The sequence below is a fragment of the Malania oleifera genome, chromosome 9, assembly GCF_029873635.1.
Source record: "Malania oleifera isolate guangnan ecotype guangnan chromosome 9, ASM2987363v1, whole genome shotgun sequence".
NCBI lineage: Eukaryota > Viridiplantae > Streptophyta > Magnoliopsida > Santalales > Ximeniaceae > Malania > Malania oleifera.
The window spans coordinates 32728276-32755720 of NC_080425.1; the positions used below are offsets into that span (position 1 = coordinate 32728276).

General features: G+C 36.7%; 1 protein-coding gene across 1 annotated transcript; it reads left to right on the forward strand.

Annotated features, from left to right (window-relative positions):
- LOC131163605 (protein FRIGIDA) lies at nucleotides 1-27445 on the forward strand. The gene is made up of 3 exons (XM_058120206.1): nucleotides 1-1288; nucleotides 26116-26291; nucleotides 26402-27445. The coding sequence occupies exons 1-3, from the start codon at nucleotides 283-285 to the stop codon at nucleotides 27227-27229; spliced, it is 2010 nt and encodes a 669-aa protein (XP_057976189.1). The 5' UTR covers nucleotides 1-282; the 3' UTR covers nucleotides 27230-27445.

Sequence of the window (27445 nt, forward strand, 5' to 3'; positions counted from 1 at the left end):
ATAAATATCCCATGTGATAATTCAAGGAGGCACCTAGACACGTCCCATGGGGAAGGGGCGCTTGAGAGCTACTAATCGGCTTGCGGTGAGAGAATGTAACATAGGGGCCGGTGGCTTCATGCGGGTCGCTTCCATAATCCATTCGTCCTCGCCATCCGCATAACTTCGCCGTCCAATCTCCAAAGTCCAAGAGCCTTTGTTGGATACTGGAGAAGAGGTTATTAGGGTTCATGGTACCTTCGGCTTTTCGATAAAATTAGGTCGCCAAATTCAGACAGTCTCATGACAAAGCCCTCGGTGCCCGTCGCAAACCTTGATTCCACCAACATGCTTCTACGGATTAAGCAAGAACAAAAGCAATCGCCACTAGCAGGAGCAGGAACAGGAGCAGGAGCAGAAGCACCACCACCGCCACTGCAAAACCCTGTAGCTCAAGCGAGAGGGGAAGTCAAAATGGAACTACAAGAAGAAGAAGAAGAGCCCCAATACATGAAATCCATCAACGAACTCGCTTCTCTCTCCGCCACAATCCACACCTTCAAAAGCAGATTCGAGGACCTTAAAAAACACCTGGATTTTATCCAAAACGCTATCGACTCCGAATTCAAGGATTATCATCACCAACCAGAACAACAAGAGCAGCAGGTGCAGATTGAAAACAAATCGGCTGCAATTTCACATCCGAAATCAGTGGGAACAGATCAAACAGGTTTGACAAAGCCACCAGACACGGAAACTGGTGTCAAAGCCTCTCGCTCAGAGATTCAGCATCTCTGCGAAACAATGTGCAGCCGGGGCCTTCGCAAGTACATCGCTACGCATATGTCAAATATAGGGAAGCTTCGCGAAGAAGCCCCTGCGGCTCTTAGGCTCGCGCCAAAGCCTGCGAAGCTCGTTCTGGAATGCATTGGGAGGTTTTTTCTGCAAGGGAGCAAAGCGTACAACAAGAATTCACCGATGATTTCTTCAAGACAAGCCTCGGTGTTGATTTTGGAGCTGTTTCTTTTGATGTTGGGAGGCTGTGGAGAAGGAGAGGTTGAGATTGAGTCCTCTGTGAAGGAGGAGGCAGAGCAGGGAGCAATTGCGTGGCGAAAAAGGTTGATTAGTGAGGGTGGTGTGGGCAAGGCCAGTGAGACTGATGCGAAAGGTTTGTTGCTTTTCATTGCCTGTTTTGGGATTCCTGCAGCATTTAAGAGCGAAGATGTTGGTAAGTTGCTGAGGTTGTGCAATATTGCTGAGATTTCTGATGCATTGAAGGTGTCTCGCGTGCTTGTCTCAAAAATGGCAGGTATTTGAGCAGGTGTAGATGTGGTGTATTAGCTGATAAAGAACTGTTTTTTGTTTCCTCAAAGCTTTTCTTGTTGTGTTGCTTTTTTTAGTTAGTATTTATTTATCCTGCTAATTGTTTTCATTTCCCGAATTTGCCCACTATTGTAATTCTATCTTTATCTAGTGGCTTTAGCATCTCGGGATCTTTCTGTTGAGGTATGTATCTCAAACATGGTTTTAAATAAAGGCCGCGACCGTTATGTAACGGTATTTTTTGGGTTACTGATACCGTTACACACCGCGAAATCGCTGAGAAGAAAAATCACAGCCGTAGCGCCCATTACGGATCGCGACCATTACGTAAAGGCCACTTGCATGCTATACCCTAGTCATGGATTTGCTGGGTGAACCAAGTTTCCTGATACTTTGCCTGTTGGTGCACCTAAGTTGCTAAATGGATGATCTGGAATGGTTTTATTGGTGGCTACCAATTTCATGATAAACACAAGTACACTACCAATTACTATTGCTGTTACATAATTGGATGAATTCTCTTCTCACATTCTGTTTTAAATATAAAGGCCGCTTTATTCAATAAATTTTGTATTTTTCTTAGTGTTTATGTCTCTTTGTTACATCTACACAATCTAGCTTTCTCTAATTCCTTACCCTAGTTACTGAAAGTTAACCAGCATGCTTAAAATTCTTGAATCAGCCTGCACAGATGTGTATTCATAAGTTTGCAGCAGTAGAGCACTAGAAACCACATCCTATTAATGAACCAGGCGATCAGTTTGCTTAAAATTCTTGATTAGGCCTGCACATATGTAATTTTTGGGGCCTATCATAACTTCACTTATAGTTATAGCGTTCATTTCTGATTTCTTATTGTGGTGTTTGCCATTTCGGATACAGCCATTTGGATGTTTCTGGATGCATGTGTCTGGTTACAAATTTGGATTTACATATGGCATTTCGTCTTATGTTGATGTGGATTTGATGCTCGGTGTGATTCTATTTCAGCTTTTTGCTACATTTGTGATCTGCACACCTGTGATGTGTTGTCTGGGCATCCGAAGCAATTAAAATATCACATGATTTATGCTGGTCGTGAGAACTCTATGAACTTCAACATTGGCTCAGTGCTTCATCAGTTACATTCTGCATTGAGTGTTAGTTCGAGTTTTTCTTGCTATCTGGGCCCTTCTTTTGTTAATGAGTATTTGAGGCCTAACAGCAAATGATGGCAGCATGAGTTTAGAAGTTCTTTGTGGAGAAAAGAGCTAGTGAAGAGGCCCTTTCATTCTTCAGGAAATCCAATTAATTTTATTTTTCTTCTTAGCAACTTTATTTTAGGAAGGAACCGTTGTTTTATTTTGGAAAGTAATTTGCAGAGTTTTGTTATTTATATGGAGTCCAGGAGTTGTAGTCACCTTTGGAGGTGGTTTGAGGAATTGAAATCTGAATTGAGAATTTAGGGCTTACCTGTGTGAAGACGTGTATGCTTTATGTTGCTGGATCTTATGTCTAACACATAGGTTGAACATATGGGATCTCAAGAACTTGCAGAAGTTTAGAAGTTCTTTGTGGAGAAAAGAGCTCATGAGAGAGCCCCTTTCGTTCTTCAGGAAATCCAATTAATTTTATTTTTATTTTTAGCAACTTAATTTTAGGAATGAACCATTGTTTTATTTTTTAAAGTAATTTGCAGAGTTTTGTTATTTATATGGAGTCTGGGGGTTTGTAGCCACCTTTGGAGGTGGTTTCAGGAAATAAAAACTGAATTGAGAATTAAGGGTTTACCCTTGTGTGAGGATGAGTATGCCCTATGTTCCTGGATCTTATGTCCAACACATGTGTTGAAAATATGGGATCTCAAGAACTTGAACTCAGATCCTAGCTTAGGCCAATAACTCTTAGTTTTCTTTGATTAACGTATGGGTGATGTTTTGTGGGTGTAACACCTTGGGATGTGATGGAGGTCCTTGAGAATGTGTCAAGGAGTGTGCACTCTCTCTCTCTCTCTCTCTCTCTCTCTCTCTCTCTCTCTCTAGGTTAGCTCTTCCCAACTTTGAGCACGTCTCTTATCTTGAAAAAAATAAAATAAAGAGAGAAACATTGAGCACATGTCTTAGATTAATAGATTCGCTTCAGACCTCGAGCATTTGGTTGTGTGGGACAGATGCTGGGTGCAGCCTAAGTACTTTGGGGGAAGTGTTCTATTGGCATCAGCTCAAGATAATTGTGTGGTTAAGGTTTTCAATACATTCAGACATGCTTGGAGTGAGTAGATCAGAGGCAGGATGCACCAATAGAAATGTCATTACCATGACTCTGGAGCTTCAATTGTGGACAGAGGTTGCAGCTTGAGGAGGTGGAGGGCAAGTTGGAAACTTTATTTTGAGTTGGATGAAGGCTTGCTGACAGGGGAGCTATTTGGACGAGATGATGGATCTTGTTCACCAGAATGAGTCTGCTGATTTAGTACCTACTACCTACTGGTTTACAGGTCACACTTTGGGGCGTAAACCGTGTAATATCTTTGATGGGCAGCAAGAAGATGACAAGTTGAGCCTTGCATGATGGAGTCTAAAAAGGAAGAGACAATAGCTTAATTGATTTCCAAAATTTGTATGAGTACAGGTGACACTTGGGGATTGTAATATCATTGATGAGCAGCAAGAAAATAACAAGTTGAGCCTTTCATGCTGGAGTTTAAGAAGGAAATGACAATAACTGAATTGGTTCTGAGAACTTGTTTGAGTTGTTGAAGTTGGGGGTCCATGTTGACCATAACATTAGTATTAATAATGAGGGTTCTTTAGCTATTGTCCTCCTTTCTAATAGCCCAGATTTTAATGCTTCACCTAATCTATACATACCATCTAATAATTTACTTGTGAAAAGCAGGAGACAGGAATCTAATAAAGGTGTCTTGTTGAGTCGTAAGGAAGGCTCTACATAAAACATGTGTCAAAGGGAGAAAGGTTTGGAGGATTTTTTGTAAGGGGAAGAAATAACTGAGTCTACGACTGCTTTTGGAGATGTTGGGGTAGAAAGTGAGGCCTATGGGTCAAGAGGTCTGTGTGGATTTCTCATTGGGGTGCAGATTGGAAGAATAAGTGGCTGCGTAAATAATTGCAGAAGCTCGCTACATCTTTAATTTTTAATTTTTTGGGCCGGGTACTGCCTACTGGTTGAGGTACCCTGTTAGTTGTACGAAATTAACTAGGTTATTTCCTAGACGTCCCCAAATTTTTTCACGATGCAAGAAGCTGAGTTCTAGTGTATTGATGGTCGATTAATTATGTAATTTTGGTCATGCCCGTAGGAAACTAGGATTATTATATACCTTCAGTGAATTGCTTTTTTAGTGCTGTAACTAGGATTAATCCACCCCTTTAGTGAATTTCCAGCAACAGCATAGCAGACTATAAGAAGAATTAAGGCAACATAATCAAAGATGGAATGATGAACTTTGAGATTGTTCTGAATAATCTGGGATTCTTTGATTAGTAGCGACGATTTGGTTCAAAATTGCAGGAACCAGAGTGCAAATACTCTGGGATCCTATTTGATGACCAGCGACGATTTGGTTCCAAATTGCAGGAACCATATTGCGAATAATTTGGGTACATTCTCAATGGCTGGCGGGAGATTGGCTCATGATGGAGGGTACCAGTTTGTGAGTTTCAGGGGTTTTTGTCCGTTTGTTGAACGAAATTGTGGGAAGAGGAGGAGTTTCCTGGAGAGGGTTGGGTTTGTTAATTATAAACCAGTTGAAAAATCTGTTCCCGATTTTTACCGTAATGGGCCTAATTTTATTTGGCCTAATGAAGTTAAAGAAAGAGGCTGTGATAAATGATTTGGGCCAAGTGCTATTGGAAGGGGGAGTAGCAAAAGTTGGGCTGTGGTTAAAATAAAAAATCTTGATGGAGTTACCAGGATTAATGAAGACATAGTGGCAGAACATACTGGGTTGGGTATGGTTCATTCTATTGCTGAAACAGAATAGCCTTTCTTTGATAAAAAAGTGAGTGCTGTAGAAGTAAGGATGGAATTGATAATTTACAAGGGATTGTGGAAATCCATACTCAAATAGGCAATGAAGGTTCTGTAGGAGAAAATATTTTGCAATCTAATAATTCACAGATGGTTATTCCTGCGCAGAAAGCCATTTCTTCTCTTTTATCTTCTTTGTATGGTGCTAAGAAACAAAATGATGAGCAGCATAAATGTTTACCTTTGGAAGAGGACGAGGTTGGAAAGAAAAGCTTTTATGAGTTATTAATGATGATTTGGGGAGCTTATGTGAGTCTCATAAGGGTTTATTGTTGATCAGCTGATGGTAGAACTAGGGATAGGCAATGGTTTTTTGAATTATTCTCTAGATAAGTCACATCGTGAGGTATCATGTGTCTTTTTTAAGGGACCAAACAATATAATGAACTTAAGTGATTCTTTCTTATTTGGACAACTTAAGCAGGGATGGAGTTTCTAAAGGGACCTCTGAAGATGATTAGGTTTGTGTTGACCCTCCGAGGAGCACAAATAATCATTTAGAAGATTTAATCCAAGAGGGTTTTTGCCTATCATTCCTTCCAGTGGTTGTCTTCCTGTTCTAATTGATAATGAGTCTATTCCAGCTGTTGAGAGTGGCAAGTCTGAGAATGACTTTTTCATGGAAAAGCAAGGGGATCCCACTTCTCGGCAAAGTATATTGCCCATTCCTTGTTTGTCAAATCGTATTCTTAGTTTTTTGTGCCAAAACTATACATATTATGAGGGAGGGGTGGTGACCATTAACTCGTTGGGGGATGTGACAGACAACCATTATTCTCAAAAACTCCTTGTAGGGATAGGGATTGAGATGGCGAACTCTTTTGGAAAGGAAATGAAAGTAGTAGTTTCTCCTAAGACCTATGAGAGGAAGAAAAAGAAGGTGCTAAAAGAATTAAACTAGTTAGCTATTTGGTGAATTATGGAGGGGGTCGAGGTAGAGGTAAGGGAGAGAAATTGGTTAAGTTATGTAGATCATTAATTAGAATGTTAGGGGGTTAGGGGATGTGAGAAAAAAGGGTCTTATTAGGGAAATTTTGAATAGGATTTCTCCTGATATTATTCTTATCCAAGAAACTAAACTTGAGAGTGTGGATGATGATATGATTTGTAGTTTTTTTTTTTTTTTGGGGGGGGGGGGGTGTTGTAGGTTTAAGGAGTGGAGCATTCTTACTTCTTAGGGGGGCTGCTAGGGGAATCCTTATTTTTTGGGATATTCATTCAATTGTTAGGATAGATAGCTTTGTGGGTTTTTTTTTTTTTTTCCTTTGGTCTATTTTGTTGGAAGTGAAAGGTAGGGGTTAGTGCTGGTTCTCGTCATTTTTTGGTCCTTCCAGAGTCCCAGACTTGCTCTCAGGTCTTATTTTTGGGATGAGTTATTTCTTGTATGTTTTTTGTTATTCTAGGTGGGCTTTAGGAGTTGATTTTAATGTGGTGATATTTTTTAGGGAAAAGAAAGGGGGTGGGAGTTCACTTCGAGTATGAAGAATTTTGATAGTTTTATTAGAGGTTGTGGGTTCAGGGATCTTCCTTTGGGTAATGCTTTTTTTTCTTGGTTAGATTATTTATTTATTTAGTTATTTTTTTTTTGGGGGGAGGGGTTGGACATAGAGAGAGTTTGCTTGTTTAGTTAAGTTCTTGTTCTCTAGTGAGTTTGGGGGGGATGTGTTTACTAATCTTTCTCAGTACGTTTTGTCTAGGCCAATGTTAGATCATTTCCCTATTCTTTTAGAGGCTAGTACGTTCAAGTGGGGGCTGAGTCCATTTAGAATTTTGAAAACATGTGGCTTGGCCATAAGTCTTTTCAAACTTTGGTTAGGAATGTTTGGAGTGAAAATGTTGAGAAGGGTTGGGAAGGTCTTAGGTTTATGTTAAAGTGCCAGAAGAGTTGAAAATTTATAATGTTGAAGTTTTGAGGGATTTTGGGGTGAAGAAAGACAACATTTTGGATGAGATTAATTTGTTGGATGGAAAAGAAGAAGAGAATAAGTCTTTTGGAATGTGATAAGGTAAAGAGGATAAAGGTGATTAATGTTTTAGGGCAGGTGATTTTTGGGGAATTGAGGAGTTGGAGGCAAAAGATGATGTTTAAGTGGGTTAGAGAAGGTGATTATAATTCTGATATTTTTCATAGTTTGGCTATTGGTAGGAGTAGGAGGAGGAGGAGGAGGAATATGATTACAGAATTGGGGCAAGAAGGAGGAGAAGTTACTACCGGTTCTTCTTTTATTACTAGGAAGATTGCATATTTTTTTGCTAATTTGTTTAATGAGGAGAATGATTGTTGGCCTATGTGTGAGGGGCTGGATTGGAGTCTTATTTGTAGTGATCAAATGAGGTGGTTGGAGCGGCCTTTTGAGGAAATTGAGGTTAAAGCGGTGGTGTTTAAGATGGGAAAAGATAAGGCTCCAAGTCCATATGGTTTTAATATGGCTTTCTTCTAAAATCATTGGGATATTGTTAGAGGGGATTTAATGAAGATCATCAGTGAATTATTTTTAATGTGATTTTTGGTAAAAGCATTAATTCTACCTTCATCACTTTGGTGCCTAAGAAGAGTAGGTTTGTGAAAGCTGTAGATTTTCGTCCTATCAGTTTTAGTGACTAGGGTATATAAGATCATTGCGGAGGTTTTAGTTGAGAGGTTGAGTATTTGATAGGGGATGCTATTTTGGAGGCTCAAAGTGCTTTTGTCGGAATAGGAAGATCTTGTAATAGCAAATGAGATTGTTGAGGATGTTCATGGAAGGAGAAATAAGGGGTGGTTTTTAAGGTAGATTTTGAAAAAGGCTTATGCTCGAGCTAGTTGGAACTTTCTTGATAAGATCCTTTTAGAGAAGGGTTTTGGTCATAGATGGCGATCTTGGATGAGAGGGTGTTCATCAATGTTTCTTTCTATGTTATTATCTATGGAGAGCCTAAATCTTGGTTTAGAGATTTGACGGGGTTAGGCAAGGAAATCTCTCTCCCTTTCTGTTTGTTCTTGTGGTAGATGTTTTGAGTAGGTTGGTTTTTAGAGCTGTAGATAGAGGTTTTTGCAAGAGGGATTGGGTGGGGAATGATCGGATTTTAGTTTATTATCTTCATTTTGCTAATGATACTATTTTCTTTTTAGAAGATTATTCTCTTGCTAATGTGCTTTATATTTTGCAATTGTTTGAGAGGGTCTCTTGTTTAAAAATAAATTTGGTGATGAGTGGGTTAGCTTGTATTAATTTGGGATTTCGAGATCTTTGGAATCATCCTTCATTGTTTAAGAGGGTCTCTTGTTTGGAAATAAATTTTGGGATGAGTGGGTTAGCTTGTACTAATTTGGATATGTCTAGATCTTTGGATTGTCCTCTTTAGTTGGGTGTGGTTGGCCTCTGTGTTATCTAGTGTGCCTCTTGGTGATAATCTTAGATCACTTTGGTTTTGGGATCCTGTGGTGGAGAAGGTGTCTAAGAGGCTAGATGGGTGGAAGGGTGCTTGATTTTCTCTAGGTGGGGGAATTACACTCATCCAGGACGCCTTGCTAGTATTCCTCTTTATTTCTTGTTTATCTTTAGAATACTAGTGAGGGTAGCTCGTATTGTTGAGAAGATCATGAGAGACTTTCTTTGGTCCGCGATGGGGAGAACAAAGATCATTGGCTAGTAGGGAGGTTGTCTGTAGGTCTAAAAAGGAGGGGGGATTCAGGTCTTGGTAAGTTGGTGTCTAAGAACATTGCTTTAATGGGTAAATGGAGGTGGCGATTTTCCTTAGTGGAGTCTTCTCTTTGGCTCAAAGTTATTGCAGTAAATTTGGGTTGCAGGATTTTGGGTGGATGCTAATTTGAGTTTGGGATGTTCTTGTAATAGTCCTTGGAAGGGTATTTCACTGTTATATCCTCTTCTTATTCCTTTCACAAATTTTATTGTGGGAAATGGCTATTGTGTTTGGTTTTAGGAAGACATTTGGGTGGGGGCCTTGCTTTGTTCATCTTTTCGCTGTTTGTTTAGGTTGTCCTCTTTGCACAATGAACCAATTTCTTCTTTCTTTATTTCTAATGGAGTTGGTTTCTATTGTGTTTTCCATTTTCATAGGCTCTTAATGTTAGGGAGGTTTTGGAGCTTGCTTCTTTATTGAGTTTGTTGGATAATAAGCTCCCTTCCCAAAGGAGAGACTACCGTTCTTTAATTCTTGATTCTTCTATGAAGTATTCTTCTAACTCCTTTTTTGAGCATTTAACCAATAAAAGTTTGTCTTCCTGCTTCATAGATCCATTTGTAAGGTTAAAGGGTTTCCTATAAAATAGGCTTTTATTTGGTTGGTCCTTCTTAATAGAGTTAACATTAACAATCTGTTGCAGAGTGGGGGGCCTTTTAAGGTTTTTTCACCAGATGTTTGTTCTCTTTGTTTTCAAAATTAAATAATCTGGTTCTCACCTTTTCCTGCATTGCTCCTTTTCTTGGAGGGTGTCGAACAACCTTTTTGGTTTATTTGGAGAGAATTAGGTGTGTTGGGAGTCGGTGGAAGATTTGTTGGCTGCCCACTTTTCAGGTTTTGGAAGGGGTATGGATGCTTTGGCCTTGGAGGTGTGCAATTTTGGCAGTTTTGTGAGAGATTTGGTTGGAACGGAGTGTTCGTATTTTCGCAGGGAAGATGCCTTCAGTTATGCTTTGGATAGGATTGAAGCCTTTGGCCTCGTTGTGGGTTGTTGCAGCTGGGTGTTTCAAAGGGTTTTCTTTTCCTGATCTACAGCGTGATTGATTGGCTGTGCTGTTTTGATTTATTTTGATTTTGTTTTGTATTTTTAAGGAGGATTACTTTTGCTCCTTGTTGTACTTTTTCTTGTTAATAAAATAAAATAACAAAAAATTTTGAGATTCTTAGGCTGAAAAGCCTCAAGGTCTGTGTAATCTGTTTTTCTGAAATAACTGATGAAACCTTGGAAGAGGCAAAAACAATGATTTTCATACCCATAAAACCATATTATCCTAGCCCATATTTACTTTAGCCCTTCAAGTGCAGTAGACAAGTTGCATGAAATGTGCATGACCTTCTAAGAAACTAAGACAATAAACTAGAGTCTATAAAAGCTAACATAAAATATAGAATTCTTAGGTTACACTGATTTGCAGGATCCTACTTTACTAACAATCTTGATCCTATATAAAATCGCAAAGTAGTAGGATTGCAGTGGGGTCAGTGGTACTTGATACATTGTACTTAGGATGGAGGTAAGATCGTAATCTGTAAGATCCTACAGTACATTGTATTTATGAATTTTCTCTAGATTACTTTTACTATAGGCTTGATGTTCTCCTGAATAACATGCACAACAAATGGGAAAATTAGGAAGTGATTTGGTTTATCTAATATTGACAAAATCATTAGACTCAAAAAAAAAAAATATTGTTACATGGACGTTCATTAAGTGGTTCAAATGTCAAACATCAATGTCTAGGTTGAGGATATAATTGGAGATTTAGTACCCAAATGCATTTGATGATAACAATGATGACATTGATGATATTTTAGAGATGGGCTTGATGAATTCACCCATGATGACCTCAGTGATACTGAAGAAACAAATAGTGGCTTGAATGTTGACACTAGTGTTATTGAGCTAGCTCTATAGTTTGCTTTTGCTATTTGTACTCTGTATTTTTTTTTTATAAATGTTTTGTGTTCATGTTGCATAGTTGTTTGTGACTAATTTGTGTTAAAATTATGTCTCTCTTTTTTCCCCCCCTTATAAGTACTTATTCCTTTATCATCATATAAGCTGGTTTGATTTATTTTGGAAAGTAACAAGTTGAACCCATCTCTTTGTTATGTTAGGGATCTATCATATAAGCTACTGGTTATGTTCGTAGTCTTGAACACTTGCTAGACAATGTTCCTAGTCTTGGACACTTGCTAGACAATTTTTCAGGTTTATAATATTTAAATTTTTGAAAATGGCATTTTTTTACATCGATTTTATATCATTAGTAGTATTTTACGATCCTCACTAGGATCCTATGTGGGATCCTGATTTTAATAACCTTGCTCCTTGGAATAGAATGATCCCACACACTATAGTTGTCAAATTGAAATTTGAATCGTGAATCGAAATTCTAATTTTGGGAATTGAGAATCAAGAATCAAATTGGATTGTAAGATTCGGTACAAATTTTCGAAATCAATTCTAAATGATATGCATATATTGATATACAAACAACAAGCAAAGTAGTAGAATAAATTTTTATTTTTGACAATTAAAAAAATCATATTTCATGCGTATTTCCGTAAACAAGTGAAAAGTTAGGGAATGAGTCAATAAATATTAACAAAGAATGGAAATTGTGCTGTTTAAGGGAAGGAATCGAGAAAAAACAATTAAAAAAAAAAATTGAACTTTCGATGTTTATCAACAATTGAAAAAAATTAATGCATATTCTTTATTGAATTAAAAGGAAAAAATAATTAAATTTAAAAAATGATAATAATTGAACAAAATGCTAAAAATAACAACTTTTGAATCTTAACAACATAACAAATCGTCAATAACACCTTAACTGATGTGTGTCCGCCCCTTCTCAATGGCAAAGCACTATATTCCATGAGTGAAGAATGATTTTATGAAGTCAACACGAGACCTAAAGTTCTACTTTCTCCTCTTTTTTAGAACAAATAATTGTGTAAAAAATAGCAATTAAAAAAGGAAATGGGGTTTTAAACTAGTCAGGTTTGTGAGGATACAATAGGGCTAGAGTCGTGTGAATCGATGGATTCTTGATCGATTCACAAGGTGAATTGATGGATTTGGAAATAATTCAGTTGATTTTAGATTTGCTAGTAAGATTTGAATCGATTTGGTGTGGAATTTATACGAATCGTATGAATTGAATCGTGAATCATAAGATTCTAACTATGGGCACATAGTTATAGTATGGGAATTTGATAGCTTACAAAATGGGAATATCTTTTCCTATTGTTATCTAAAAATATCTTTTCATGCTATAATTTATGTCAGATGGAATCACACAAATTTTTGCATAAATGACTCCCTTGGAAATTATTATATATCTCTATAATAATTTTTGGAAGAAGCTGGTTCGAAGGATCGAAGACGAAAGCCTGCCTCGTGCTAGTTTGAACTTCGAAAGCTTTTGTACTGCTTCGAAGGATCGATTGGTCGAAGATGAACTTCTTTTACTGGTTTCGTGCTGCTTTGAAGCAGATGAACTAACGACTTTCGAAGGCTCGAAGGCGAACTCATGAAGCTCTTGCTGGTTCAAAGGCTCGAAGACGAGCTCGCGAAGGGCTCTTTTTGGTTTGAAGGCTTGAAGACAAACTCACAAAGCTTATGTTAGTTCGAAAGCTCGAAGACGTACTCGTGAAGGGCTCCTGCTGGTGTTGTGCTGCTTCGAAGGGTCGAAGAAGAAGGGTTCTGGTTGGTATCGTGCTGGCTCAAAGAGTTGCAGATGAATCTTGTTGGTTCGAGTCAAATGCGAGCTAGGTCCCGTTCTGGCTATTTCTTTATTAATAGGCTTATGGCTTCAAAAATTTCAAGGCGCGACTCACAGTGCCTGGAGCGTCAATGCACCCTCCTGCGCCTCTTAAAGGTTGCCTCATCTCACCAGTGATGAGGTGTTGGCCTTGTCGTCCCCCTACTCCCCATGCCTAGGAGGCGTGCTTTTGACTGCTATGCAACCGCTTAACCAATACTCCGTAATATTTATTGCTTTTCTTAGGTTTTGACTCTTTAACGTCTAGTACATCTTCAATGACATCAACTTGAGCTTTGGGAAGTTGTTCTCCTGGAGCAATTGAGCCTCTACTGGAGCAGTTTCTTTGTTCACATATTAAGCAAGCAAAAATCAGAATTTTTTTTTTAATAAACAAATAAATTTGTTTGAAGAAAGGAAGACGCTATGGAGAGTGGGATAAGGCATCCTCCTATCGAATAAAAGAAGGAATTGAAAAAGAACAACTTGATGTCATCAGAAAGTTAATGAAGCAAAGTTCTCCAGTGCCTTGCAAATAAGTGAACCTCCCCACTAAGATGTATTTGCACAGCATCAAAGTGATACAAGAAAGGCGCCTTACTCCAAACCAAAAGAACATGAATAATATAACTCTTGAAAATTGCAGCATTAAGCTTCGTGTTAACACCAAATAATCCAAATACTCAACAAAAAAAAAATGCAATGACAAATGGGATTAGAACAAATAAGCATTTGCACTGATCTTTCTAGCTCCTACAACAACAATAACAACAAAACCAAGCCTTAAGTCCCGCTAGGTGTGCCTTACTCCAAACCAAAAGAACATGAATAATATAACTCTTGAAAATTGCTGCATTAAGCTTCATGGTAACACCAAATAATCCAAATACTCAACAAAAAAAAAATGCAATGACATATGGGATTAGAACAAAGAAGCATTTGCACTGATCTTTCTAGCTCCTACAACAACAATAACAACAAAACCAAGCCTTAAGTCCCACTAGTTGTGGTTGGCTATATGAATCCTTTTCCGCCAATTTATGTGATCATGGACCATTTCTTTTGACAGATTCATGGATATTAAATTTGTACTCACTATCTCCTCCCAAGTTATTTTAGGTCTACCCCTACCCCTCACAGTAACTCTCTCTCTCTCTTCCTCACTGGTGCACTATGTGGCTACGTTGCAAGTGTCCGTACCATTTGAGTTGCCCCTCCCTTATCTTATCTTCTATAGGAGCTACACCTAACTTACCTCGAATATGTTCATTCCTTAATTTATCGTTCAATGTTATACCACTCATCCATTTAAGCATTCTCATCTCGGCAACTTTTACATCTTTCTAGCTCCTCATTGGTGGAAATTTCTGACTTTATCTTGTGATAACTCAGGAAATCTATCTTGCCTCAAGTGCACTAGCACTGTTTGTCTTATTCAAATTCTTGAACCTTCATTGCTGATTAGCCTGCATGATTCATTATTGGCTTTCATTTGCTGCTTTGAAGTCATCTTTATAAGATGTTTAGAAAATGCTTATCTATCTTTACTCGATCGAGCTTCCAATGGGAGTGGAATGGAACTAAATCCAAGATTGTGCTAGAACGGACTTTATGATACCAATCACCATCATTGCAATTGTCTTGTCCCTACCAAAATATCCACCCAAACCTTTATTATGCATTTTTTTTTGCGAATCTGTTCATGTAAGGATTACTTCAAATGCAAAATTGGTTACCTTTTAAAGGGTGCCCCTAGCATTCCCTGTGGCACAACTTTTTCCTTCCCTACAATTTGGTGGTGATGGAGCTGGAGATGCGCCATTGTTGCATTGATTTCTTACCTCTTCAAACCTTGTAGCAGCTAGTTGGAAACAAAAGTCATGGTTATGAAAGAAAGCAATCATAGTACTAGGCTCTTTCATTGTGTCGCTTGTGGTAGGAGGTGTAAATTTCCACTATAGAAATGGAGAATGATTTAGATGGTCATTGGTGATCCAAAATTGATTGGTCTAAAATTACTCAGTTCAATAAAGTGTTTTCATTCTAAAAATGATTATTGTCTTTGATAGAAGCTTTTTTTGATTGGTGTCCCACTTTTATGGATAAAATTGAGTGGTTGGGGAGGCTATTTGAGGTAAAGAAGGTATGGAATGTAGTGTTTGAGAGGATTTCTGGTTTGAAGGTTAATTTATTGACGATTAGGTTGGTGGTATTAGCTTAGAATTGATTTGTTGTCTCAAATTGCATATATGGTTGGGTGTTCAAAATTGATATGTTATTTTTGTGTTTGTTTAGGAGAGAATCCAAGAGCTGTGTTATTTTGGATTGTTTATTGAGAGTGTGTTGGATTTGTCCTCCATCTTGGAGCATTTCTTGTTGATTAATTCTATTAGCTTTGGAAGGCTCAGACAAAAGAAAACAAAAGTTGTGGTGGTGTACAAACTTTGCAACTATATAGGTAATCTGGCTGGAGAGGACTTACTTCATCTCTAGAACTTATTTGGAACAGGATTATTTTTTTTGGCTTCCTTGTGTGTGTTCTCTACAGGGTGTTTTGGATTGGTAACATGGCCTTCTCTGATATCTAGTGTGATTGACGGGTCCTATTAGCTTAATTTTTTTATTTTTTGTTATTTTTTATAGCCATCTTTTTTGTTCTTTTTCACTTTGAACAAATTGGAATCTGGCTATTGAGGGTGCGTATTTCCTCAGTTCAAGCTTGTTTCTTTTTTGTACCTCTGTATTCTTTTTAATCTTCATCCAAAACTCATATGCAAGTTTCTCAAAATTTAGAGAGGAAGTTGAGAAATTTTATGTGGGTTAGGATTAAGCCTAAGTGCGAGGGTGGTTTAGGTTTGGGAAACTTGGTACAACAACAACAAAACCAAGCCTTAAGTCCCACTAAGTGGGGTCAGCTATATGAATCATTTTTCTCTAATTTATGCGATCATGGACCATTTTTTTTTGACAAATTCAGGGACATTAAATCCTTACTCACTATCTTCTCCCAAGTTATTTTAAGTCTACCCCTACCCCTTCTACTGCCCCCCACAGTAACTAACTCACTGTTTCTCATTAGTGTATTATGTGGCCTACGTTGCAAGTGGATACCATCAAAGTCGCCCCTCATTTATCTTATCTTTTATAGGAGTTACACCTAACTTACCGCGAATATGTTCATTCCTTAATTTATCTTTCAATGTTATACCACTCATCCATCTAAGCATTCTTATTTCGGCAACTTTTACTTTTTGGATATTCTGTTTCTTCGTCGCTCAACATTTTGACCCATATAGATCCAAGGTATTGAAATCCTATAAAACTTTCCTTTTAATTTCAAAGGTATTCTACAATCATAGAGCACACTTGAAGCACTTCTCCATTCTACCTAACCTGCTTTAATTCTATGCATTACATGATCTTCAATTTCTCCTTCAGCTTGCATAATAGATCCAAGGTATCGAAATCTACACTTGCTATTTATTACTAAAATTACATTTCATATATTCTGTCTTATTTCTACTTATCCTAAAACCTCTAGATTCCAAAGCTTCTCTCTATAATTCTAACTCGACCTCTACTCCATCCCTAGTTCCATCAATTAATACAATATCATATGCAAACAACATACACCATGGAGTATTTGAGGAAATTTTGCATTAGTTGGTATATGGGTACAATGTGTTCCTTTGGAGCCTAAGTTTCTTTGACATAGAATGGTCCATGGTATGAAATCGGTTAGAATGGTGGGGATGCTAAAGGCGGTATTACTGGTTATCATTTTCTGTCCTTGGAAATTTTTGTCTTAGGGTTCTCTCATCTTTTCGTTTCCTCGGATATAATTTAACAATTGTGATGGTCCTAAGAGTTTACTTTTGAGAAGGTAACTAGATTGGGTAAGCTCCTTTATTTCATGTTCATCCTTGACTTTGTTGTCTTAATTAATATAGCACTTTTTTTTTTGAATTTTTTCTAGGCGGTATTGTTTATTAGAATTCCTATTTTAGGAGAAACTTGATTGAGATATAGAGGGACCATTGAAACCATTGTGCATCTCTTTATGCATTTCCGTGTGGTGCAGCATCTTTGGTCAACTCTATTCTCCATTTTTGGTGAATCATTGGGATTTTAACAAAGCAAAAAAGAAGAGGCGTTATGGAAATGTGTGGTTCATTCTATTATTTGGACTCTATGGACCAAGAGAAGTAAGCGCTCTTCAATGCTAAAGCTACATATTTTCACTTGTTATGGGATAGAGTAGTTTTTTACACTTTTTTTTTTTGGCTCATGCTTTGTAGTTATTTTCTAGGCTTCTAGTTGTTTACTGAAAGATGTCTTGTCCTCCATAGTTTGCATTTTAGTTTTTTTTAAAATGAATAAATAGGCAAAAAGACACTGACCGTTCTTTAGGTTTTGTAAAAAAACGTGGACTTCCCTTAAGATTTTAAAAGTTCTACGAACCTCTTTTGAGGTTTGGAAAAAAGAAATGGACCTCCATTGATATTTAGAAAATCCCATGGACTTCTCTTGAAGGTTTGGCTAAAAAAGGCAGACCTCTAATATTTGGCAAAAAACAAGGTAGGGAGGAGTAGAAGTGTCTCAAAAATCAAATTCCAAGGGAGATCAATGGGAGAAGTGTGCATTGTTTTGGTAGACTAGAAGAGAAGTGTATGATTTTTGAAACCTTTGTGGAGGTTTGCGCTTTTTGCCAAACCTTGAGGAAGGTTAGTGTCTTTTGCCTTAAATTTTTCTCCACCCCCGCCTCACAAAAAAATAAATAAATAAATAAAGGAAAAGAAGAAAACTTAGGCCTATAATGAGATCAATTTATGTTCAAGTCAAGGCTTTTATTCGACTATGGCCCTTAATAGTGGAGGTGCTTTACTATTGATGTGGTGAGTCAAGTGTTCATATATGTGTGGTGCACGTTTGGAATAAGCTCTTTATAGTTTATAGGTTTTCCCATCTTCTTTAGAGGGCTTCTTTTTTTATGGTCATAAGGGTTTTGGTTTTGGTATGAAGAGAGGTTTTTTGGAATTGTTCTATTTTTGTAGTTGTATTGTATATTTTCTTTAAAGTTTATTAGGGGTTTCAATTGGAAACTAACTCCTAGTTTGGTGAGTAGAATTATATTTTTAGCATCACATTCTACTACATCGATGGTGTTTTCAATGCTTTTCCTATGCTTACAGTCTTAAATTTGTTCTATCTTAATTTTCACTTTCCACCAACTTCAAAATCAAAATGATAGTTTCTGCCTTGAAAATTTTTCTTTTGGGATTTCCACCAGTCATCCAAAATTTATTCGAACTCTTGAAGTTTCAACAGAATTTGTTGAAAATTTGACTATGGAACAAAATTTGTTTCTTGAATTATTCATAAGTAGAATTGAAAATTTTATCTTAGTAATTTTTTTTTTATTGAAAGTAGACCTTATTACAAGAAGGATATGAATGATAGCTTCGAGACTTAAATTTTAAGCAAAACTAAACTTAGTAGCTACAACGTTTTATTAGCTTTTTATTGTCTAAATTTGTTGTATTTGCATGATAATTAATATTTAAGTTAGCTATGAATTTCATTTATTTTAAGTATGAATATGTTTAATATAGTTATTATATTATAGTTATTGCACCTTATATGCGACGTCGTTTATGTATTTTATTTATAATATTTTATTGCTAAATCTGGCATCATTATTTTTATTGATAGTTTTTGAAATTTCATATAAATTCCATGCTTTACTATTTATTGCCATCTCTTTTTTTAAGAATTGAAATTAATGTCAAAGCTCCATTTACTGTCGTAAACAACAACAACAACAATAACAACAAGCCTCAAGTCTCACTAGGTGGGGTCAGTTACATGAATCCTTTTTCACTAATTTTACCTGAGTCGGAGTATTTTCTTTTATTAAATTAAGGGCTATTAAATCCTTCTTCACTACCTCATTACAAGTTATTTTAGGCCTACCCCTATCCCTTTTCATGCCAGAAATAATAACTAACTCACTCCTCACAGGTGTTCTACTAGGCCTGCGTTTCAAATGTCCAAACCATCTAAGTCGTCCCTCCCTTATTTTGTTTACGATCGGTGTTATACCTAAATTATTGCGTATATGCTCATTTTTTACTTTAATTTTTATGTTAAACTACTCATCCATCTTAACATACACATCTTAACAACTTTCATTTTTTGTATATGTTGTTTTGTGGTTACCCAATATTCTAAACCATAAAGCATAGTTGGCCTTATAACCGTCTTATAAAACTTTCCTTTTAATTTTAAGGGTATTCTACGGTCACTCAACACACTTAATGCACTCCTCCATTTTAACCAACCTGTCTTAATCTATGTACTACATCTTTTCAATTTTCCCTTCAACTTGAATAATAGATCCAAGATATCTAAATCTATCAAGGCTATTAATCTCTTGATTATTCAGTTTAATCTTCTCGTTATTGCTACTCCTTACATTACTGAAATTACATTTTATACATTTTGTCTTATTCCTATTTATCCTAAACCCTTTAGACTCTAATGTGACTCTTCAAAGTTCGAGCTTAGATTCCACTCCACTTTTACCATCGTCAATCAACACAATATCATCTGCAAACAACATACACCAAGAGATCTCATTTTGGATATTCCTAGTTAGTTTATCAATTACTAAAATAAAAAAATAAGGATTCAAATTAAAACCTTGATGTACACCTATTGTGGTTGGACACTCTAGAATCTCCTCCTACAGTCCTAATGCTAGTCACTATTCTATCATACATATCCTTAATGACCTCCATATATCTATTGCAAACTCCCTTCTTTTCTAATACTCCCAACAGAATTTCCCTATGTACTCTATCATAAGCTTTCTCTATGTCAATAAAAATCGGATCTAAGTCCTTCTTTTCCCTAAACTTTTCCATTAAACTTCTTAAAAGATAAATGGCTTCTGTTGTTGGTCTCTTAGGCATAAAACCAAATTGATTTTTTGAAATCTTCGGTTCTAACCTTATTTTATATTCAATTGCCTTTTCTCATAATTTCATCGTATGACTTATAATCTTAGTTCCATGATAGTTATTACAATTTTGAATATCCCTTTGTTTTTTGTACAAAGGCACTAACGTACTTTTCTTCCATTCTTTTGACATTTTCTTGGTTTTTATATGTTTTTCAATGCCATATTGACTTCAAGGATTCTAATTTTGCAAATAAACCTCCTATTTTTAGTCTTCTCCTCCTTCGTCACTTCCAAGTTCAATCTTTCATTTTGGTTTTCATTAAACAACTTATTGAGGTATCTCTGTCATCTCTCTTTTATGTCTTCTTCTCTACTGACATTAGCATTCTCGTCCTTTATACATTTTGCATCGCGCTAAATCTTTGCATTTTCTTTCTTTAGCTTTAACAAGCTATAAATGTATTTTTCTCATTCTTTTGTATTTAGTTTAGTGTATAAAGTATCATAAGCTCTATGTTTAGCTTCATTGATAGTCTTTTTTGCATTTTTTCTCGCTTCTTTATATTTTTTCAATATTTTATATATTTCTACAATGTTGTCATATTTTATACTAATTTCTTTTTGTATTAACGGTTTTTTGGACTTCTTGATGTCACCACCAACTTTCTTTACTACCCGAATATCTTCCTTTGGAGTCACCTAAAACCTATTTTGCTATCCTTACGATAGAATTTGTCATTTTATTTCAAACAGTATTTCATCAACCTTATCTGTTGTTGCCCAATCACTCTTTGTTCATTTTATCTTTAAATTTTACTATATTATCTCCCTTCAAGTCTTGTGTTGATTTATACTAGTCTGTTTCTTCCATTTTTTAATATGTATATCTAATACGAAGACTATGTTGTGTAACCAAATTTTCACTCAGAATAACTTTACAATCCTTACAAGATAGACGATTCATGTTCTTAGTTAAGAAGAAATCTATTTGGCATTTACTATACCCACTCTTGAAAGATATTAAGTGTTCTTCTCTTTTATAAAGCAAGTATTCAATATAACCAAATCATAAGATGTGGCAAAATCTAAATTTTTATTATTGGCCTCATTTTTATCTCCATATTTATGGCCTCCATGTATCCTCTCATATCCTATATTATCCTTGTCAATGTGACCATTCAAATCAACTCCCATGAATATCTTTTCAAACATTGGTATCCCTTGTAAAATACTATTTATTTCTTTCCAAAATTGTCTTCTCAGATTTTTTGCTAAGCCTATTTGGGAAGCATATACACTAATGATGTTCACACTCTCCCGGCGTAAAGCTATCTTAATTTTAATGTTCCTATCTCCTATTCTTTTAACATCTATTGTATTATCTTTTAGGTCTATCTACAATAATACCCACCCCGTTTTCATGTTTCTCGTTACTAGCGTACTGAAGTTTGAATCCTGATTTTTTAATTTTTCTAGCTTTTTGTCCTACCCATTTTGTCTCTTGAAGGCAGATTAAGTTAATTTTTCTTCTAAACATTATTTTTCACTATTTCCATATTTTTTTCCCATAAGAATCCTTATATTCCAAGTTGCTAATCTTATCTTAGTTTCTTGCGCTAACTTATTAACCCTTTCCCTTTTATACTGACTCGGTCTATTACTTTGACCTAGGTGAATTTGGTAAGAACTCATAATAATAAGATCTGACAAAGTTTTACGTTGGCTGTTAGTTACCGAACACAACCCTGCTTTTTATATGAGCTTAGTACCAGCTGTGTGCACAAAGAATTTGTGTTGCATAGGCGAAATGCATGTTTGTGTTTATTTATTTATTTCTTTTGGCAAACTTATTTCACATAAACAATTTTCTAAGTCACAGCCTACAACTAATAGAAACCACACACAAAATACAATGCATTAAAAAAAAAATTTAAGCATATAACTTTGGGTGTGAATCCAAGCTAGACTATTTTTTTTTTTTTAAACCATGTTATAGTACTTTTTGGAAAATTTTGTATATTCTAAAACTTGCAAATGAAAAACACAAAAACACAAAAATGCATATACTAATACTAGGAGTCTAAGAAATGGGGGGATTTTTCAAATGACGATAGTGACGACGTCAGTGAGTTTGACTATGGTGGTGGTTTGTTGTTGGATGAGGTTCCCAAACAATATGGCTATGTTTTTGACTTGTGTGATGTTCTCGGGGTTCTATCATATGTACATCCTGCCTCGATGGAAAGATTAGATAGGATTCCTATTTTTGAGGACAATGGGTTGGGTAATAAAATGCAGTGCAATGATGGAATTTTACCTACACAAGTGGAGGTGATTTCTAGGAAGAAATTAGAAACCCAAGATATAATGGATAAATTGGATTTAAAAATGTGTGATGCTAGTGGAATTGAAGTGCGCTTTGATGGGGGCAAGTACAAGGCAAAGAAGGGTCAGAGGGAGCTTTCAAATTTAAAGTGCTCAATAAATTATGACTAAAAGGGATTGAAAAGTGGTTTTCTTTGATTGGAGTACTTTTCGGTTTTTTATTTTTTATTTGTTATTTATAATTTTCATTTTTATTATTATTTTTTGTTTTTTTTTTCTAATTTTTTTAGGTGAACCGCTTATTTTATATTATTATTATTATTATCAGTAAAGAGAAATTTATATTGACAAGGCATCAAGGGGATGCCATCCTGAGGTACAAAACATCAACCACTCTGTAGAGTGTCGCAAACATCAAGGGTTACATTAAGATCATTAACAATTTGCCCACTAAACCAGCTGGAAACAACTACAAACCACTGCTCTTTGCAAATTTGAAGCAGTGTAGCTGTATTTTTGAGGGCTCCCTTATTTCTTTTTTTCCAAGCATGCCAAAAGAAGGCAAGAGGGATGAGATTCAAAGCCTTTTGCTTCTCCTTGGTGGCTCTGATGCCTTTCCAAGACCAAATCTTCCCTCCAACGGAATTTGCAGTAACCCACTGATTATCCAGTCTAGGATAGAACCATATTCAACAAGTTCCTTGTCCAGGGGCAGTGGAGAAGAATGTGGTTGACTGATTCTGCATCAGCCATACAAAGAAAACATCTATTTGTGACTACTGTAATCCCCCTTTTCTGCAGATTGTCAAGGGTTAAAATATTTCCATGTGTGGACTACCAAACAAAAAAGGCAACTTTTGAAGGGGCTGCTGTCCTCCAAATATGAATCCAAGGGGCGGGTAAGGCTTGCACCATTGGTAAGGGTGTTATGGATTCAAGCCATGAAAATAGCTTTCTCCACTGTGCAGGCAAGGCTGTGTGCATCATACAATCAGACGCCTAATATATGGGGTGGGAGCTTTGTGCGTTGGTTGTTGCATTTGGGGAAAAAAAAAAAAAAAGGAAAGGAGAAACGATGTGAGAACTTCTCTCATATGGAGTTTGAAGCACTTTGACCCAAATGGTTCTGCCATGGCATTCTTCCAAAACTGTTGCAGTATAGTTCATTATGATGTTATGTGTTCTTTTTGGGAATTTTGTTTTCTTTAATGGGTTTCTCGGGGAAGTATAAATTCTTCTTTGTGCCCATTTGAGACAACTTTCAATTAAAACTGAGTCCATAGTACATAATTATTTTAAGACCAGCCTTCAATGGCTTGGTTTGAAAATCACATTCTTAGAGTTGGAACTGAATGCTAAACCTAGAAATTACTTCAGGAGCAAAGTAGTTCTTGAAGCTTACCCCTGAGCTGATTTTAGATAAAAAATCACTTCCAAACTAATTGATGCTTGTGAACTGGGGAAAGTTAGGTTTTGTCACTTTTAATAATTTTAAGAAAGCCTTGAGTTTGAAAATCAAGATGTTCAAATTGGTGTAGCCTTAGAGTATAAGAGTTAGGCCAGCTTTGCCTCCCTTGGTGGTTGTAGGATTTTAAGTTCTCCTTCCCGTCTTGGTGCTGCATTAGGAGAGAATCAAAACTATTTTTGGATTTTGTGGTGTGAAACTTCCTAGGTGCTTTGATGGGTGGAAAGTTAGTTGCTGTTGTTGTTGTTGTATTTTTTTTTTTAAATTTTAATCTCCAGGTTTGTTTTAGTATTTCTCTTTACTATTCTTTGTTTTGGATTCCTGTTGGGGAGGGATTGAATTGAGAAGTTAACAAGGAATTTTTTTTTTTTTAGGTTGGGAGTGGGAGATACAAAGCGGAACCGTTTTTTAGTTGCGAAATTTGTTGTGAGCCTAGCTTTTTTCATTTTTTTTTTCTTTCCATTTTTTCTTATTTTAAAAGGAGGGGGTGAAGGTTTAATGTCTTATAACTTGCCTAATAACATTGCTTTGGAACCACATTTTCTTCTCGAGCTTGATTTCCTTCGGTGTAAGGTGATAGCATAGCCTACCATCTATGATGGTCGGTAAGGATGGACAATGAAGTCAATGTCTACCATGTGAGTGTTTTGAAGTTTTTCTCACGAGTATGCCCTAATAGCCACATTTTCTTTCTCCCATTTAGATACAAAGTTGATGATTCTCATATTCATTTATACAACAATGTGCAGAAATGGGATGGTCCTTTTTTGTTTAAAAGTTTTCTCAAGTTTATCATCTCTAAGTCTTCATAATGTTCCTATGTCCACTTTTTATATTTTGGTTGGTCTGTCAGCTTCTCAGAATTTTCTTTTTTTCCTAGAATCCAAATGAAAGGGAAATCCTAGATTCTTGTCCATCCTTAATCAGTTTGGATAGGACCATCGTTACCAAGAAATGATAACACCTTAGTGAACCATGTTCTGAATGTCGGTAAGTCTAACAATCCAAAGTTTTAATTCAATGTTTGGTGTCATATTTTTTTTTTATTTGTTGAAGTGGGGAATTATCACCTTATAATTTTGTTTTTGGTCATTATTAATCTATTTCACAAAAGAAAATCTCTTCTATATTTAGAAACACCTCATGTCCTCTTGAAAATGTACAAGTGCCGTCCATTACAGTTTTCATCAATTTACCTATATGAGTAGACCAAGGGTGGATCAATGGTAAGGTTACTCTGTGATTGGTTGGTCATGGGTTCGAGTCCAAGGAAACAACCTCTCTACATAAAAGTAAGGGCAAGGCTGCGTGCACTGTGATGACCCTCCCCTTATCCTCGCAAAGCGGGGAGCCTTATGGCTCAGGGGTCCCCTTTTTTATCCATATAAGTAGACCCTTTAATTTTCTGCATTTTAGAGACATGTCATACCGTGTTCCTGTTCCTGTTCCACAAATGGGAATATTCTGGGTTTAGGTAACATTGAATTGGATGTTTTGGTGTTTCAATGATTTTGGAACCTGTTTGTCCTCTTTTTTTTTCTTGTCATGGCTCCTAATTGGAATCATTTCCCTCTGGTCAAGCACATTTGGAAAGTTAAAGAACCCCACTTTTAGTTTAAAGATTTTTTGTATTTGGTCCTTGGTAGGATTAACACTAATATCCATTGCGGGAGTGGAATCCAAGGTTTTGTCATAAAAGTATGTATTAGGAGCCATCATAGTAATGAGACTAATGGCCATCTTCTCTGCCCCCCTCCCTCTCCTTTTGCGTTGCACCATCCCCTAGAGTCTTTGGAGTGGTTTTTTGGTATTATTGAATGACCAGTGTGTTTGTTGGGAGACTAGGAGGATCTATTATTGATTCCTTTTCACGGGGTTATTGGTGAGAAAAGGAGAGGAAAGATTCTTTGGAGACCTGCTTTAAGCCTTTGTCTGCATTGCTTTTTGTGTCTATTGATGGGAAGTGATGCTTGAAGTATAGAACTTCCAGAGATCTGTATCAGGGCATGCATTTTGCTTGGGATTCAGTGGTGTTCTTCGCTTAATTATGGTTTTCAGCTTTCCTCATTTTTTTGAGGAATTTCAGGTGATATTTTCAGGATTGGAAAGCAATTTCATTGTTTCTTTTAATTATTGTTATATTCTTTAGGAAGACGCCTTTGCTGCCTTGGTATTCCCTTTCCCTTGTAATAAATGTCTTCTTTTATGAACAGAAGGTAGGAGGAGGAACAAATTCTAGATGATTGGTCATCTATTTTTTAATCTTTGGTGTATGCCCTTGCCTCATTCTGGAGGTGTCTATAACATGAATTATCATTGAAATCAGGCATTTATTGCTTCATAATGATTGGTTTCTTTGAGCATATTTCATTTTAGCTTCTTTTTTTTTCATCTTTAGATTGTTACATGTCTCATATTCTCTTGAAGTCCTGACCACATTAACTTTGAAGGATATGAAGTAAGTTTAATTGCATTTGGTTCATTATTACCTACGATATTTTTTCAATCAATAGGGAAGATATTGCTTGCTCATTAGCTGCTGACAACTTATCTGATATGATGTCCATCTACTCTAGATATCATGGATGCTATGGGGAAGAATGGAATGCATGTGGAAGCTATTGATATTGCTTACACCCTTGGGATTGAGGATAAGTTTCCTCCCCAGACAATCTTGACTGCATACTTGCGAGAGTCCAAGGAAGCATACAAGAAAGCAAGACGAGATGCACAAAGTTCACCGGTAGCACTGGTATTCTACCTGCTTTAATGTTATTATATCATGACTTTTTTTATTTGCTCGTCATAAAAAATATTTTATTATATTCTTTAATTTTGTCAAGTTATTGTGATTTTTCACAGAAAGAAGCAAACGAAATGCAGTTAGATGCTCTAAAATCTGTTGTCAAGTGTTTGGAAGACAGGAAGTGGGATCTAACAAAGCTTCTCGGCGGATGGCAAATTAAAGAAAAGATGGTCAAGTTGGAGAAGGAAAATGCTGATCTTGACAAGAGGATTGAAGATGCAGCAAGGACAAAGAGAAAACTGGACGAAATGGGGTCCTCAAGTAAAGTGAAGGTAGAAGCTAAACGTGCGCACCTTGCAGCCCAAGGATCGCCCATGTTGATATCTCCTAATGTCAATAGTTTGCATGAGCGGCGGGCAGCTATTTTTGCAGATGGCATGAGGTCGTATGATAGTTTAGTGCCAAAATCTTTGGAAAGTGGTATTTCTGGTCTCAGCAGTTATTCTGGTATGCATGCAGCAGCAATCGGAGGTAGTGTGGTCCCTGGAGCAGGTGCGCTATCCATGAGTTCATATGCTGGGGCTCGTGGGGACATTGGGGTTGATAAGCTTGGGCATATGACGAGCAAGACAGGTCAGTCGTATGGATGGCATGGGGTTGATGTCTCCACAGCAGCATATACAGACAGGCCACTTGCACAAAACACCCTCGGGCAGTCTGCATCAAAGGTGGCTGGTGGTTTGTTTGGACCATTGCCATCTGTGGAGGGCTTTGCTGGTCTGCCAGATTTTGCGCCCAGTGGCGCTTCTAATCGAGCATCAGCATCTGATCTATACCGGTTTGCTGATGATGTAGTGGAAACTGATCCTTATGGCAGTAGCTCTCACAGGCCTGGTGCTCTGCCCCCTGTTGTCCCTGCTCGCCATCCTTCTTACATGTATTAACCAGTTGAATTTGCAGCACAGCACCAGGTTTTTGGACTTGATTTTCTATTTTATAGAGAATTTCGTAGCTAGGGACTTGGCATAAGCTTGTTTATTTGCTTTTACTCCAGACAAGCAGGTTGCTTGGCATGTTCAAAATGCCTCATATTGGGCTTTCCCTGGTTCAAGCATTACATAATTATTACTGAATGGGCAAATAGTTTTAAGTTGAACAAA